This window comes from Rhipicephalus sanguineus, chromosome 3, assembly GCF_013339695.2.
Source record: "Rhipicephalus sanguineus isolate Rsan-2018 chromosome 3, BIME_Rsan_1.4, whole genome shotgun sequence".
In the NCBI taxonomy this organism is placed as follows: domain Eukaryota; kingdom Metazoa; phylum Arthropoda; class Arachnida; order Ixodida; family Ixodidae; genus Rhipicephalus; species Rhipicephalus sanguineus.
Window position 1 is genome coordinate 2,195,206 of NC_051178.1, and position 18,346 is coordinate 2,213,551.

The following is an 18,346-nucleotide window of genomic DNA, read 5'->3' on the forward strand; positions in this document are numbered from 1 at the left end:
CGTACCTGCTGCGGCAGTTGCTGTAGGAAGAGCTCTCGTAGGATGGATGTGTCCAATGCAGCAGGGTTGTCCCCGATGAGATGTCGCATACGACGCAGGAGCTGCGTAGGCTTTCGGTCACCGAGTTCCTCCGCGGTGAGCAGCTGCTGCAGCCTACGCTGTTCTGATTTGGTTGTCCGGCGTATGAGCTCTGGTTTAAGAGTGTCGTAGGTGTTCTCAGGAGGCGGAGAGCGCAGAATGTCTCTTACGATGGCGATGACAGCAGGTGGTAAACCGCTGATGACATAGTCGTACCTCGCTGTTTGCGATGCTACGCGGTGTCATCGGAAGAGTGGCTCAATGCTCAAAAACCAGAGTTCCGAGTCCACCTGCCAAAACTCCGGTAGCTTGAGACTAGCGACGACATGGACTGGTACCGTGGGATTCCGCGTTGCGTCGCTGTTGGGTGTGGTGTCCATGGTCAGTCGGAATGAACGGGGCTAAATCTTTACTGCAGTCACCGAAGAAACGGGGATGGCCATAACGCTCAGTGCGTTGGCGAAGGGACGAGCAGGAGGCGCGTTGCCGCTCGATGTCCGGTCACCACTTGTGGGAAGACGTGAGGCGTTCACTTTCCCACATATGCTATTGATGCTTGCTCTCCGATGGGCAGCCAGAGCCGCTGTCGTTCTTGCGGGCGTCTTCTTCCCTCGCGCTACGCTCGAACGTGCGGAGCAGCTGAGGCGCAACTTCCTCGTCTTCTCCGAGACGCTGAGGGCTCGCCATAAAAGCACCGATAACTCGTATTTGAAAGTAGATCAGAAGGCGTATTATGGAGAACCGATTATGTGATAATATTATCTGTGGTTTAATGTCCCCAAACCACGATATGAATATGAAGGACGCCGTAGTGGAGGCAAGTTTCCTCGCGGCGATCACCAGTACAAATTCAAACGACCCATATGTCACACTGATCCTTTTGTTGATTCCTTCATATCACGCACTATCACTTAACGTACTGATTTCTCATCACACGTAGCTACCGAAAGAAAGAGCGAAGTTTCAGGAACTACTACACACTCAGCGAATTGCCTAAACACAGTGTCCAACCTGATTGATTTTCGTTCCGCTTTTCTTTTTTCCTTCATCCTCGTTTTCAGTTTCATAGACTTAGAAATGTACTGCATCATTCTCATGTTAATACCGTTTTCTGTTTTATTTCGTCAGCATATATTTTTTTTTTCATTTCGCACATCGAATGTGTATTCTTTTTGTGAGCTTCTGTTAATTTGTGTGCGCATTGTGAATTTAATGTGCTTTAAGTTTGTGTAATAAAAAAACGGCAGGAAGTGGAAGATGGAAGCCTCGATGAAAAAATCCGTAAACAGGGGGTGGGTGCTCGAGCCAACGTTTCGACAAGTGGACTTGTCTTCTTCCAGGCTGGAACTCATTTCCTTAGCTATCAAGTGAATGTGCTTCGTGCCCTCTCCACCAGAAGGCAGAATTGGTGGGGGAGGGGGGAGAGGCCACCGTGTTTTTTAAAAAGCAGGGGGGGGGAGACGGTAGGGTGTACGTTTCGCTGAATGATTTTCAATGGAAGCACGGGGCATTTTAAGTTTGTGTAAGCATTTTGTAACCGTCTACGGCGGTATGCACTTCTGTTTTGTTATCATGCATTACCAATTGTATTCTATTATTGTGAGTTTCAAATTCGATACATGTTGTAGTTTGTATCTGCTGTTTTTTTTTCTCATTTGCTGTACATCAGGTGATTATGATTGCGCTTTTTTCCTATTTTACTCAATCCGTCATTATTCTAAATTTATTGTAATATCTCTCCCTATGTATACCCTCGTTGGGGGCCTTTAGGGTTATTTTGAACAAATAAATAGGTATGCTGGGACAGCACGCCAATCATGGCCACGGAGAAGAATTCGACAACGAGGCTCCATCTCGAATGACTAATAATTCAGTCAACAAGTAACACAATCCATAAATCACTGCCACACTAAACTCCTGAACTTCGCGTCTCACGATAGCAAGCAATGATAGCAAGCAATGATAGCAAGGAATGACTGCTCGCCACATCAGGGAGGAACGTTGCGCCTATCCTCGCCGTCTTGCATGCGTAATCATGCAAACCGCAATTAATCTTCGCAGCAGGATATCTCGGGGCACAGACAAGCTAGAAGAATTCTTCCAAGTGGAACTGTGCACAAACGCGACGGCCGCCAACTTTTCAATACAAACATGCCCGCTTACTGCAATCATTAAAAAGTCCATTAGTTAATCTTATGTTAATTAGGCTGCTAACAGCGACAGTTATCTCACTTTGTGTCCCCCTGCGTAAAAAAACGTACCTGCAAAGGTGGTTTTCACGTAATTCCCAGTGCTGAATTTTGAGAAAACCTTAAAGCTTAATTTTGAACACCCTGTAGAGTGCACGGTAAAATGGGCACACGCATGGCTTTGGCCTTCGCGTCGTCTAAGGCGAGTGCACAAGCGACCCTAAGAGTTGTAAGACGCGAAAGCGAACCCACCATCGGATGACAGGGCCAAGGACATGGTGACGATAGTGATGTACGCGAAGCAGATTGAATCCAGCGTTATGCCAAACCATCGAGCCGTGCAGAGGAACATGTACCAAGCTGAAGTGTGGTGATCTTGCTTGAGGTCGAACATGCGCTCGAAGGTCCGCTGCGCATTGAACGCCCGGATCGTGCTCAGGCCGTACAAAGAAGTACTCAGGTGAGAGAACACTGGGCTGCGTGCTGCAGAAGAAAATAAAATAATAAATTTTCATATTTACTCACTCGAAACTACTTCAAAAAAAAAGCACTGGTACACCACAAAGCGCGATATCACAATACAAAGGTGCAGTGGTGCGAATAGTATACTATATAATAACTTATACACAATATTAATGAGAACTAACACACAATAACGCCAAGGCAAGTAAGGGGGTGGTATCTGTAGTATTTCGAATATAAATGTGAAGAAAGTAAAGTGGAAGAAATGATAACTTACCGCCGGCAGGGACCGAACCTGCGACTTTCCAATAACGCGTCCAATGCTCTACCACTGAGCTACGGCGGCGGTCATCCGACCGTCCACATTACGGGGTATATATGTTCATTTAGACCTAGGGGTGTTACTCAGCGCCAATCGCAGCCATGGCAGCGAGTGTGGAACACTCTTGTTTCTGCCTGATGGCGCTGACTAACACTTCTAGGTTTAAATGAACATATATACCCCGTAATGTGGACGGGAGGATGACCGCCGGTGTAGCTCAGTGGTAGAGCATCGAACGCGTTATTCAAAGGTCGCAGGTTCGGTCCCTGCGGGCGGCAAGTTATCTTTTCGTCAACTTCACTTTCTTCACATTTATATTCTAATTACTAGAAATAACACCCTCTATATTTTTCTTGGCATTATTATCTGTTAGTTCTCATTAATATTGTGTCTAACAAAGAAAAACGAGCCCTTAGGAGTCACCTTCTTTCCTTCATATAATAACTTATAAATACAATCCAGTAAGGACCAAAACAACAATTGCATGATTAGTGAACTCGTAAGTGAAACCAGATTAGAAAGAAGGAAAGCCCTAAAATCTAATGACTAAAAAGCTGTGGGACGCTTCAGCTTCGCTTCAAGAGTAGAGCGCCCCGCTCACATCGCCTTCTCGGTGTACACCCTCAACCATGCCAGAAAGAAATCAGCGTCTGTCCGGCTAACATTGACCGTTTAAAACTGTACTATATGGGCTGAGCACGTAGGGCAACACGCCAACCTACGCAGCTGCTCACTTTGTTGGTGCTTTTGCGGCTGCTGATGATTAATTATGCCTAATTGCATTGTAATGGGTGGGCCTCTGAACACATTAATCGTTGTGCAATTCACATGTCTTCACGCCTGGCGCAATTCTACGCTTCTGCCCCGAATTGTTACATGCGTCGAGGAGCCTCCTTGCATACATGGCATTCGTATAGGTTTTCTGTTTTTTACAGCGAAAGCTGTTATGAGATCATTTCACCGGCCGTTTTTGGCGCCGTAGTTGTCCGCCGCCGCCGCCGCCGGTGTCCGTAACCAGTATCGCTTGAAATAAGAAAAAAATTCCAGGATGGAACGAGGTTCGAACCTGGGCCCTCTGCGTGGGAGCCCAGTATTCAACCTCTGAGCCATGCCGGTGCTTGAAACTGCTCTGCGAAAAGGTCATATACAGGCTTCATGTCGGGAAGGAACCACATTAGCATATGCAATATAGCCTGGTAGAAGAGTAAAATAAGCACCAAGCGTCGCACAACGCGAATTCTGTAACCCGGCGTCACACAAAGCGAATTGCGCAAGGATTAGGTTGTTGAATGCTTCCAACCATTACAAAGGGCTCTGCCATAATTCTTCATCGTCATCAGGCACACCATCAACAAAGTGCGCATAATGCCTTACATGCGTTTAGCAGGTACCACCAACGCTCTCTGTAGAATGACGAAAAATGGCACAGTGCCTGCTGCCCTACTCCTCAAAAATTACAATGATTTACAACGTAGTGGGTTCCTCGCAAGTGCACTTGTATTGGTTGCCAAGGATGCCCATAAGTGCATGATCCACTTCCTCGGGGTCCCCGTAAAATACGTCGCCTCCCCCCCCCCCCCCCCCAGTATCACTCCCACGTCAACGTATGTTATACAGCATGGCGGGAGAGGGAAATAGCGACCGGGCGTCACCCAATGCAAATTACGTAACTGCTGGGCCGTTTAAAGAATCCAACCCATTACAAAGGGCTGAGCCATAATTCTCCATTGTCATCAGTCGTCGCGTCAACAAAGTGCACATAATGCCTTACAGACGTGTAGCTGGTGCCTAGCTTCTCCGCAGAATGACGAGTTATTGCTTAGTAGGCGCTTCCCAACTTCACAAAAATTGCGTTTTATGGCATAGTGGGTACCTTTCTAGTGTACTTGTATTGTAGCCCTAAGCGGGCTCTAGAAACGCCGCTCTTCCAGCTTTCGCTGTGACTGTGCTGCGGTTTCAGCGCAGGCCTGGCGTTTTTTCGGATGCAGTTCCAAGCGATGGCGTCGCTTTGTGGTGGAACGCCTGCTTGCCGCGCAGATGGCCTCTGCTCAATCCGCACTTTAACCGAAGTTATTTATTATTTGTTTATTTGCATCTATCCCGAATTTTCGCCCAAAGTCAACGCTGATTTTTCCCTCACAACCAACGACACCGACGCCGACGCCAGAATTTCTACGAAATGAGCTCTTTAACACTATCACGTTAATATGTTCCTGCGAAGAGTCAACGAAATCTGGTGTCTACGCATGATTTTGGAAGGCTGCTTCAATTCTGCACTGTGCACGAAACAAACTGATTTGAAACGTTTGCTCACGTCTAAGGTATCGCAAGATGCAATCCCAACGAGCGGGCTCATCCTTTAGCGCGAGACCTCACGTACCGCACTGGGACTAACGGGTAGACTCATTGACAGGACTGCCTCATTAAGGAATATTTAACCACATTTAAAAAAATTATATGTCACTATAGACTGAATATGAGAAGCTTCCCTCCACCCAACCCCAAATTAAACAGAGCCCAATCAATTACTCTCAGACTTTTGCAGGCACGCACTTATCTTACTCCTAGAGCCTTCCAATGGTAAAATCCCGATTGTCCGCAGTGGTGTGTGGACACGAAATCTGCTCGTGACCATATGCTCTGGCTGTGCCCATTTGACGTGGTCTTCACTCTACACAAGTAGGTCAGGTGGGGTGAGCGACTGCGAAGCCAGGATCTCACGCATCAACTCCAGTCTGACCCGAAGGCTCGCGTCGTTGCCGAAAGCCATCATCTCGAGGTGCCGGCATGGGTAGAGCCACCGACTTCACTGGGGATGTCTCTTGGCCTCTTATGATCTTGTCCCTCAGGACTCCAATAAAGTTATTCGTATGTATTTTGAAACGCCTTAGTCTTCGCGAAAGTTTTTCGCAAAAGAGAAAATGAGCTACAGCGTGTCTTGTGCGTACTGAAGTGGAGGGAGGAAACTGCGCTATTTCTATTCTGTCGCCAGTACCAAGCAGTGTATTATGAGTAAATGTAGACACTCGAAATTCATTCGGGCATTTGAAGAAAAATGTTCTTGAATTGGCACAACACGAAAGTGAAACGTGCCCTCGCAGAAGTATTTCACTGTTTCTCATACAATGTTATACGAGAGCATGCACAATGTCTATTGTTGTTTAGCAGCTATAGCCCCACTTGATATGGGCACACCCGCTTTGACGCCTGATGGCACATCTGCATACCAACAACTAACGTCCATGAACATGATGAACTTGGTTTTTGCTCATGGGTGCATCTAGGTGCTCTGAGCCCTACATGGTGGGGATGAATCCGATCGCTCTTTTAAGTTCACACCAACGACAAACGTCCATATACATAATTAACTTTGTATTTGCTCATGGGTGCATCTAGGTGCTCTGAGCCCTATATGGTGAAGATGAATGTGATTGCTTTTTTATTTTATTTGTTTATTCATAATACCCACAGCGCCTGGTGGTATTAAAGCGGGAGGGGGGTGCATACATATAATACAAACATGAAAGCAGGGAACAGGAAATGTTTGAGCACGGCATACGGTAGTATTACATTTCAATGTAACCAGCAAGCATACAAACTCAAAGCGCCGCAGCGAAGCTGGCGTTATCAGTAATATACACAACAGCTGATACAGGCGATTCCAGTCACGGATGGTTTGGGGAAACAATGAAGTTCTTAGTAGTTCCGTTCGGCACTTATGTTCGCCCACCTTATGCGCATGGTCTACACGGCTTATTATATAATGAGGTCGCAGAATGTAGTTATCGCGATCTATGCCGGTTCTAGAATTATATATATTGTGAAAAAGCTTAAGTCGCAATTTTTTTCTTCTTTCGCAAAGCAGCTCCCATCCCAGTGTATGCTTTGCAGCAGTCATGCTGAGCTGTCTGCGGTACTTATTCAAAACATATCGGGCTCGAAGATTTTGCACTTTCTCAAGTTTGACCTGTCTATGTTTGTTGGAGTGTCCCAAACCGTACAACCATATTCCAGGATCGACCGTACATATGTCTTGCACAACAGGCCACGAGCTTCTCTAGGGAAGAGCGTGGTGTTCCGTCGCAAAAAGCCCAACATTTTGCAGGCTTTCCCCGTGATGCGATCAACACGATTGTGCCAAGACATGGAGCTTGTTAGATAAATTTCTAAATATTTGAATTCCTGAACGCTACCCAAACAAGATGGGCTAATGTAATATGTCATGCTCTGTACCGTTTTTCTTCTCGTAAAATGGATGTGAACCGTTTTTTGCGTCTTTAGTTGCATGTTCCATTTTTTGCACCACACCTAAATTTGATCTAGATCACTCTACAAATGTTTCATCATCATCATCATCATCAGCCTGTCTACGCCCACTGCAGGGCAAAGGCCTCTCCCATGTTCCGCCAATAAACCCGGTCCTGTGCTTTCTGTTGCCACGTTATACCTACAAACTTCTTAATCTCATCTACCCACCTAATTTTCTGTCTTCCCCTCACGCGTTTACCCTCTCTTGGAATCCAGTCAGTTACCCTTAATGACCACCGGTTATCCTGCCGACGTGCTACGTGCCCGGCCCATATCCATTTCTTCTTCTTAATTTCAACTATGATATCCTTAACTCCCGTTTGTTCCCTGACCCACTCTGCTCTCTTCCTGTCTCTTAAGGTTACACCTATCATTTTCCTTTCCATCGCTCGCTGCGTCGTCCTCAATTTAAGTTGAACCCTCTTTGTAAGTCTCCGGGTTTCTGCTCCGTAGGTAAGTACCGGTAAGATGCAGCTGTTATATACCTTCCTCTTGAGAGATACTGGTAGACTACCATTCATGATTTGATAATGCTTGCCGAATGAGCACCATCCCATCCTTATTCTTCTAGTTATTTCACTCAAATCATCTGAACAGGTTACTTCGCGGTACACGACACAATCGTCAGCGTATAATCTCATCGTTGACAAAACGTTTAAAGACACACCATTATTAAAAATAAAAACAAGGGACCAAATACCAACCCCTGAAGGCGCCGGAGGTTACTTCAATGACATCCGAGCTCGCTCCATTTATTACTACGTACTGTGATCGTAGTGTGAGGTACTCCTTTATCCAAGCGATTACTTGTGGATTAATGCTGACACAATGCAGTTTGTAAACTAAAAGATCATGATCCACAACAGCAAAGGTTTCTTGCAGTTAGTAAACACAGAATCTACACAATTTCCTTGGTCTAGAACTTTGCACACATCGTGAACAAATTCAGTTAACTGCGTGACACAAGATACACCATGTCTAAAGCCATGTTGTTTAGGGTTAATCAAGAAATTGGCTTTAATGTGCGTCATAATGCTAGTGTATAAAATGTGTTCCATGGTTTTGCGTAACATGCTTGTTAGTGATATGTGTCTGTAATTACATACATGTTGCCGGGCCCCGATTTATGAATGGGCATAACACAAGCCTGTTTCCACTCATTTGGAAGGCAACCTGTTAATAATGATTTAGAATACAGTACTCTTAAATATGAAGCGATAAATTGCGAGCACAGCTTCAGGAGGCGGCATGACAGTCGATCAGCGCCGGCTGCTTTGTAAGGCTCCAACCATCCGAGAAGGGCGGTGATTCTAACTTCATCAATCACTATGTCTTCCATATCTTGTATGTTCACATTGCTAGGGTAAGGTGGTAGCTTATACGACACTTTTGGGGAAAAAACGCAGGCGAAGAAGTTAATAAAAGAATTGGCTTGACTAAGGCTATCCTCTATTATTTCGTCGCTTTGATCAAGCGGTCGTATAGAGACTTTATCCTTCCCGTTACGTTTGACTTATTTCCAGAATTCCTTCGAGTTGATTTGCAACCGCGTGTTGAAAGGCTCAACAGGCGTGCAAGACTAAGTACATACCAACGACTAACGTCCATGAACATGATTAACTTGGTTTTCGCTCATGGGTGCATCTACGTGCTCTGAACCCTATATGGTCAAGATGAATCTGATCGTTTTTTTAAGTGCACGCCAACGACTAACGTTCATGAACATGATTAACTTGGTTTTTGCTCATGGGTGCATCTAGTTGCTCTGAGCCCTATATGGTGAAGATGAATCTAATTGCTTTTTTAAGTGCATGAGTGGATGGTTATGGTGACGGAGCGATTGTAAAAGCTACCATGTTGGATATTGTAAAAGATGGTCGCTATAGTTGTAATAATACTGGGTAGGCTGGGTATCATAGTGTTTAGAGTGGGATGTACTTAGAAGTGGTGGGTGGCATGGCGTTAGGTAGGTGGATAAATTAGAAAGAATTATCCATGTGCGATATTCAGATGCAGCAGCTAGATGGTGGGTAGTGTTGGGAGGCTGTAGTTAGATGATGAGTGAGGAAAATGATGGTGTACCATTGTATACTATGCTGCGGAAACTGCCCAACTTGGTGACTATGCTCGAAAGCAGTGGAGAGTCTCATGACTGTCAGGTAAAAATGATCGTAGTTCAAATCGATGGAATTCTGGGCGAGTTCGTAATGAAAACAGAGCACTGTCAAATTCAATAGACAGGATCAAATTTGTGTTGTACTTATCGCGATGCACTCTTTGTAAGCATTTCTCAATATTTTAAGTTTATTGACAGGAAATGATATCTGCATTACTAAGACTTAGTTGTACGCTGACATTGGAAACTGTACAGTGGCTCCACCGGGCTATTTCACTATCCGAAAAGACTGATTGTAAGGAAAGGACACAAACGCGGTGTGTGGTAGGCACGATTAGTGACTGAAAGCACTCAAAGGCGCCGAAAAAATGCACACCGAAACTGCAGAATACGAGCGGAGGGCAAGTGGCACGTAGGCGATAGCAAAACAGGAACAAGAAGAGAAGAGAAAGAAGGAAGTGCGGAGAAGAGCTCGCGGGTTCAGGCCACGAAGGCGGACGAAGCGGTGCGCCGCGCGAGGTGACGTGATCTTAGTGATTTATACCTTAGCAAGATTGACAATCTTTTGGAAGGCGCCTTAGGTAATGCGGTTATTAAGGTTTTTCGTTATGTGGACGATTACTTGATCTTTTGTAGTTGTGAGGACTTTGTAAAGGTGGTAGCAACCGTGAGCGAAAAATTTGAAATAAATGGAGGTGGGCTGAGCTTTACTAAAGAGGTGCCTCAGAATAATAGAATACAATTTCTAGACATTTCCTTAACGTTACAGAAGAACCACGTGTGCTGGCAGTATTCTCGTAGATCTTCGAAACCGCTGTTAAATTTTTCGTCGAAGCACTCGAAGGTTGTAAAAAACGGCATCGCCATGTCTTGCCTGAAATCAGCCTTCACCAAGTCGTGTGAGCACAAACTGAGTGATAGCTTTAACGCACAGGTTACGCGTCTTTTAGATCTAGGGTATCCTCGTGATGCAGTGGCCACGGTTGCTGAACGTTTAAAGAAGTCTATTGTGTTAAGTCCAAGCATGGTTGCAGAAAGCGATAGGAAGAAACGTGTCGTAGGTATACCGTGCATTCATTGCGTATCTCACAGGCTAAAGAAAGTAGGAAGTAGATACGGCGTTAATGTTGTTTAACATTAACCAATAAGATACGGCCAATAAGCTAGGTAAGATTTGTGCCTCTGTGCAGAGGAAGAATGAGCGAGTAAAAGACATGAAGCGCACCGATATTTGTTTCCTAAAACACACCAACAAATTGACTGATTGCCGTACGAGTGTGGTGTATAAGGTCCCTTTCAGCTGCGGTCGCTTCTACGTAGGACAAACGGGCCGATGCTATAAGCAGAGATTGTTGGAACATAAGAGATTGCTAACAGGAGGCTCACCTTCTAATCTATCTTTACATTGTCGAGATTGTAAGTGCACGCCAAAATTCGATGAATGTGCAGTGTTGTAACGTCATAGAAATGAAGAAACGCGCCTCATGATTGAAGCATGGCATATCGAGAATAGTGGTAGCGCATGCGTGAGCCAACCGTCGATTAACCTGCATAAAGATGAAATCAAATGCCTTAACAGTTATCTTCCACGTAGACCGCCACGCATGCCGGATTGATAGGTTCGCCCGTTGCATGGGCATGCGCAGATAAGTTTTCGTGCCTTGTTTCTTTTCAGCCGTTGTGCGTCTCTTCAGTTGTTAGTCGGCGTTTGTGGCGTCCAGACTTCTTTCTTGTGTCCGTGTTTGCACGTCCTGTCTTTTTAGAATGAATAGCAGTCTCAGTTTCAGGCATGCTATGAGGTAGCGATCCTAGTGTATCCTGGACATCCATGGGTACGTTTCTCACCTGGCCTCCTATATCGTAATGTCAGTAGCCGTGCGTCAGTCGCCGAATGTTCACGAAGGGTATTCGTGGCGACACTATCCACTCTTCCATCTCGTGTGGACGGGGGAGTGCGGGAGGTTTGGACGGGTAGGTGAAGCCACTTCAAGCGCTGAACTGTGGCACCTTACCTCTTATGACGGTCTCCCGGAAGGTCCTGCACAACCGCATCTCTTCGTGCTCAGTGACTCAGTGACTCGTAGCACTTGCAAGCCATGCGCAATCTTTTGGTCGCACCGAACCGAGCTTAGCACAGAGAGGTTAGAGTCGAACCACTGCCCATCGCACACTTTGCACGAATTTCCAAAATCTAGTCAGAGGAATCTCACGCTGACATCGGTCGTCGGCATCCCGCGTTGGAGTACGGGACCCTCGCCGTTCGTACTCGGCTTCCGTGATGTCAGGATCGGCTTCTCGCCGCCTCTTCCCGGGTACTTCCCCGTCCGGGTAAGCTGGATCAGCCCGTCGCTGCCATTGGCGTTCCCGTCGACCGGAAGGTCTAGCTTCAAGCTGCGCGCCTTCCTTCGCGGGAGTACACACGTCCTTAGGATATCCCAAGACTACCTGGGCACTGCTGAGCACAGCCCTTTATGTATAGCTTTGCCCAAAGCTGTAACGTGTCCGGTTGCTAGGTAACGCGATGCAAGGCTAGGCAATGCACTGCACAGTGGAGGTTGCGCGCGATGTCTCCGTCGCGAAGCACTGCCTTGCTACACGATACTATACAAGGCTATGCTATGTTCCGTCAGCGTGCCTGAATAGCGGTGTGGTTAAGACGGTCATCTTCGGATCGTGGGTACGCGGGTTCAAATCGCATCGCTTTGCAAGGACGTTTTTTCGATATATTTTCTCTTTCTCTTCATCTCTTTCGTTCTCTCTCTCACCCCCTTGCTACACGACCGACAAACTGACGCACGTGTTCTGGAAGCGAAGCAGACGATGAAGAAGAGCACGAAGAGAGCGCGTGATGGTGATAGTCTTGTGTCACGACATTTCACGCCGAGCTAGAACTGCTTGGCGTTTAAACGGTGAATGCATGGCACAGCTATACACATGTAACTTACTGTGGCACAACAGAAACTGCTCGACATCACAGATTTCAAATACAGGAGCTCAGTTTGCTGTATTCCGTACCAAGCAGAGATGGAGTACTCCAAGCTTTGTAATATGAATGTGCCGTCAACAGAATTACAGCTGCACTTGTGTCAGCTAACGAAGTTTATCAGTTCAATGAAACTGTTCAGCACAACTACAGCAGGTTCTCACGCCACAGGGCATTTGCTTGGTAGCATTTTCCACATGGAATGCATTTTCTGGCACAGGGGCCACATAGTTTGCTTTCACAGTGCACTACACAGCACTGTCAGCACTAACATGGAAGCAATGATTTCGTGCCTGTTAAAATAGTGACTTCATTTCATAAGTAATTACAAACGTCAACTTCTCCAACTGTAAGCATACTATCACCCATAATTGTGCTATAAGATGTATATTATTTAATTTGAGTCCAGGGCCTTCAATGTGGTGGTGTTTCGCACTGGCATACTGGTATACGTAGACACCGCACGTGCGTGTCATCTGTCAAAAGTAAACCGGCAAGAAATTTCAATGTGGTATAGACAATGTGATACTGCATTCGGCTCTCACGTCCATTGTAGCAGAGAGATGAAGTCCCCTGAAAGTAGTGACATATGTCAGCAATTTCTTCGCTGTGTGGTCCAGACCACATGATATGTTAAAAGCATCTGGGTGGATCCAACCATACAGTTTATACAGTTTGACAGCTCAGAGTAAAAATTCATACGTGGGCAGCCCGTGAGCGTATTGCACCGTTTATGACAAAAACTAAAACGAACGGAACGGTTTCTTGTTATGTTACCCACGTCATAGCGTCGGTGCAATGCTAAATTACATTGTTTTGCATAATAACTATGCAAGAAGCTTATGCTGCTGCAGCCAGAAAGACATAATTGTTCGACACGAACCACTGTCAAAAATGGGCCGCACTCTGAGGCGATCTTTTTTTGAGATATTGGTTCCAGTGCGTTTTGTTTCGATGGATGGACAAACGCACGCAAGTAGTCGGCTGCATCATTGGATGTACGACATTGCCTGTGACACTGTCACCTAAAGTGATCGTTTTAGAACACGGCCCAAGCAGTGCCCTCTGCACTGCAACAAATAGAAAAATAACCTTGCACATCTCCTACTGTAGAATATATGGCAAACAGGACAGCCGACACGACCTTGTGAACCCACACAGACGCTTATTAGCGTCAGCATGAGGCCAGATCTTAAAGATGGCTGCTTGGTTCCTAATAGCACGAACTCACAAGCTCGCTCGCCTGCAGTTTTTCTTTTTTGTGTAAGATGAGCGCGGAAAATTCAACATTATTCCTCGCCGCGTAGTACTGCCACGCCTCTAGTTCTAGCAGGTACAGTCTTTCTATGACTTGTAGTTACAAGGGCGTCTTGTCGCTTGACCTTGCAAGAGCGAACGTGTTATTCATCTCCTAGACTTCAGCCACCTTTGCGTGTTGCCACACTTGACGTAGAAGCTTTTCAGCATGTACGAGTACAACATCGCCTTCCTTAACTCTCTTCGTGCCTCTTTTGTCGCAGAAGTACCTTGATCTCAGCTGTAGTAAGTACTTTTTTGTCCATCGTTTCCAAATGTTTTCTGTCATGTGCCTCCGGACGGCCTCCTTACGCGTCGACATCCCCGTTTTCTCTATGCTGCCCTGTGGTATCGTCGTGAACATTCGGTCAATTAACACATCAGCCGGGATCAAAGTGCACGATTCGCCGTCTTCTGATTTAGCGAGTGTAAGAGGTCTTGAATTGACGACGGTTCTACTTCCGCTATCACCGTCATAAGTTCTTCGTGATTGAGGCAGGCTCTTGGAGAATCTTGCGAAGAGGTTTCTTCGCAGTTATTACCAACCGCTGCCACCATAGAGCGTCTGGCACAATAAACTTCCATTTTGGTGCCTTTAATGCTCAGGTCTCCGGCGACATCATCTTGTAACGGCATGATATAAAGCTTCTTCAAGTACCCTGATGTTTTCTTAAATGCTCTCGAATAATCTGAATAAATGACCTGGGGAAGCCCCCATCTGGTACAAAATCAACGTAAGGGCATGAGAAGGTGGGAGGTGTCACGCTGGACACAAGCTCTCGGTGGATAGCTCTTGAAGCTGCAAACGGGAATAGAGCAATGTAGTTCTTCGTCTCTCCTAACGGTGTCTTCACAAGGAGAGGTCCCATGAAATCCACTCCAACCCCTTCAAATACGTGCGCTCGTATCACCTGATGGTTTGCGAGAGGAGCTATTCGAGCGTGTGAAGGCGGAAAGGTCTGCACAAGTAACATTCCCAGTTCCCTTTCTTAACCAGGCTTCGTGCCTTGTACACCCAGAAGCGCTCTCATAACTGAGTCAGGGTATGTCGCACGCCTCCGTGTAGCACTTCGCAGTGGGTTCGGATTACAAGTAGCCTTGAGAAGTGACGATCACTCGCCACTATAATCAGGTGCTTGACACCTTTAGGAGATTGCATCCGCATTAAGCGCTCACCAACCGGAAGCATCCTATCGTCGCCCTGTAATGGGTTGAGGCCTGGGGTGGGTGACGTTATGACGATAGAACGCTCTTCTGGGATAGCTTTGCTTTTTCTCTGAAAGACGCATCTTGTACGTGTCGAATTCATTACTGTTCGGCATTCGATAGCTGATCTGCCGTGAGGGGACCAGTTTGTTTACCGCTGCCATGAAGCATGTAGCAATGGACTAACCTCTGCACTCAAGCTATAACGATCAGCAGGTTGTCAAGCCTGCTGTAACGCTCGGCTGCAAGTTGCGGAAGCTTGACGTGAGTGGTAAGGGGTATTTCGATGGCGATCCTTTCACAAGAGACGAGTGTTTCGTTATCCGCTGTTTTTACTGGTTTAGATGCCCAAATGTGCTGAGGTTCCTGAAGCCAGTGAGGCCCTTGCCACCACGATATGCTAGCAGCTAGCACCACAATATGCTAGGTCGACAGATACGCCTCCTGTCAAAAGGCCTGCAGGATTCTCATTACCAGGGTAATACTTCCAAGCGGAAGGCCGGGTTCGTTCGTGGATCTCATTCACTCTGCTGCGAACCAACTGTTCCCACTTCTGTGCATCGCCATTAAGCCACGATGACATTGTTTTCGAATCCGTCCGCATTATGTAGCGTAGCTCGAAGCCCGTAGGCGCGCTAGATATAAAACTCATCAACCTCGCACCACTGATTGCTCCTAGAAATTTTAGGCGAGGCACGGTTACCGTCTAGATTGGAGCAACACGTGACTTTGCGATTCGTAATGGAGTCGTCTTGCGCTGTCAGACAATGTAGTAGTGATGCAGAACTATCGATGGTACTATCGATACTATCGATAGCGGAGTTACTATCGAACTATCGGTGGTAAAAAATACTATCGATAGCGCTATCGATAGTAAGTACTATCGATAGTATAAAAACAACAGCGCGAAATCATTGCAGCACAAACTTGGTTCCCCGCGCGCGTAGCACACAGTGCAGCCGGAGGAGCAGGCTGAAGGGCAAGAAAGTTGACATGCTTGTGTTCTTTACCAGAGTGCTTCGCTGACACATGACCATAAAGTCAAACTGTTCACCTATAGTGGAAAGGAAGCCGTTACATGTGGTGGAACTGCGCCGCTTCAAATTTATACTGCATTTTATGATTCCAAAATAAAAAAAAAATTATCAAGAACTAAGTTTGTTAATCGTAAGGTGTAACTGGTTGCTCTTGAATATGAATTTATTTATTGACATATTCCGCCATTTTCACTGCAGATATAATTTATTTCTCTCGTCGAAAATTGCTCATAAATTAAGCGAAGCTGATAGTAGGCTATCGCAAATATTTTGGCAATATGGCCAGCCAGCAACAGCATCATTATTCGCACCACTATGGATACTTTGTCACGTAGTTGTGAGGGTGAAGAATGCTGCAGAAAGACTGGGAAATACGAAGCTCCTTATGTGGGCGAACTTTTGCCCAGAAAATCAAAACTCAACATACAAGCGATACACGCTGCACACTTATCGAGTAATCTGATGATCGGTGGAACGCTTCGTCTTTTATACGTCAGTCATCGAACCTTCCAGCGTTATCGCTGGTGCTCGCGTAAGCTCTCCAATAAACTTGGCTATTCGCGTCCAGCGCGTAATCTTAACAAAATGATCTCAAACAATCGCGAAGCTTCTCAAACATTGTGGCGTGGTCTGCGTCAAACGCTCCGAACAGTCTTTGTTGGTGAAACCCGAATACATCAAAACAAAGCAATAAATACGCGTGCCAGTAATATCGCTAGTAATATTACTGATGGTAGAACCGACTGGACTATCGATAGTTTGTCGATAGTAGTACTATCGATAGTTTGTTTACACTATCGATAGTTTCAAAGAGCTATCGATACAATCGATAGTCAATTTACCGATAGTTCTGCATCACTACAATGTAGACAACTGCGCCGTATGCGAACAGACTTGCATCGCAAGAAACGTGCCCTTCTAGTATGTGGGGCAGCTTCCCACTGTTGCTGGTGCTGTACCGCAGTGCCCTAATTGATTGAAGCTTTGTCAGCTTGTTCATCCAGTCTTGCTATTCTGCTCGTAATTATTGAGGCAAACACTCGTCCCATTTAATTCCGCGCGTCCAGATTTTCTGACGCAATATTCGTATGAACACCCTGTATGGTGCGATGAATCCCATCAGGTCGAACAATCTGACGCTGCTTGCAAAACGAACCGTTTCCTGTAGGATTTTGCTTTAGGAAAAGCAAGTATATTGACAATTGAAAAACAGAATTTATCGGTCTGGGGACTCCATGCAATTCAAAATACTTTAACTGAAGCCTAATGAAGTACAACGACCTCTTGGATGGTTGACCGGTGCTCGCCTTCCAACATGTTCAAAATTCCTCTGGAGTTTGTGGTCCACTTTCAAAGATTCATGCCTACCGAAAGCATGAACTGTTGCGCTTCTTTACAAAACTTGGCAGCTTCGTCATCCATATCAGCTCCTGTCACTAAATCGTCGACGTAGAACGATTCGCCCAAGGTCATGATAGCGCTCTTCTTATGTGACGAAGAACGGCTGCCGTCAGCATAAATGGGCTGTGGGTTGCTCTAAAGGGTACTCTGGTAATCCCGTGCTTGCTTCTGCAGGAACTCCGCAACATGGCATTCTTCGAACCACTGAAATCGAAAGGCATCTCTGTATTCTTATTTATCCAAATCTCAAGAAAAGCCTTCTCGATACTCTGCCATTATGGCGATAATGTGCGTTATAGAGCGTAGCAATATTTTGATGAGGTCCTGGTATAAGTTATCGCCCTTCTCTAAGCACTCGTTAAGCGACTTGTGTCATCGTGCCCTTGACGACACATCGAAGACGACTCGCACCTTTGTTGTGAGCGCTTCTTCCGGGATAACTGTTTAATGAGGCATGTAATAAACTCTCGCCGGATTTTGAGGTGGGTCATTTACTACTTTCGCATGGTCGGATAGTAATCACGGATGGCGGCGTCATAAGCCTGAAGAAGGCCCTATTTGCTGGGTAATTCGCTCAGAAGTCTCTTTAGTCTGGTAATGGCGTCTTCCTTGTTATCACATCGTTCCAACCCAGTTTTTTCAAGGCAATGACACTTCGTATCTGGCCCCCCCTAGTACTATTGTTTCCCAGAAGTTTTGCATAGTTAGCTCGTCCCGATTCCCTTGTTTCAGGTATCAGATATGCTTCTATTCTAGTTCCCAAAATGGCCGGATTAGCTCTTCACCAACATCTACTTGAGTCTTCTGCATGCATACCATGACTGGGGAGTCAGCTGCCTTAGAAGATGAGTGTTCCAAGCTCCGTTGCAATGCCCATCCGAATTTTCAGTTTCATTGCAATGAGTTTTTCCTCGCTTTCAGATTTGTAAATTTCACCTGTCATCGCCT

General features: G+C 46.0%; 1 protein-coding gene across 2 annotated transcripts in view; it reads right to left on the reverse strand.

Annotated features, from left to right (window-relative positions):
- Positions 1–18,346, reverse strand: part of LOC119386408 (ATP-binding cassette subfamily C member 4) — a 1,176,877-nt gene that overhangs the window by 229,398 nt on the left and 929,133 nt on the right. For both annotated transcript variants that reach the window (XM_037653719.2, XM_049414333.1), the window contains one exon: positions 2,520–2,750. In XM_037653719.2, the coding sequence (XP_037509647.1) occupies positions 2,520–2,750 (231 nt within the window). The remainder of the gene's footprint in view (positions 1–2,519; positions 2,751–18,346) is intronic.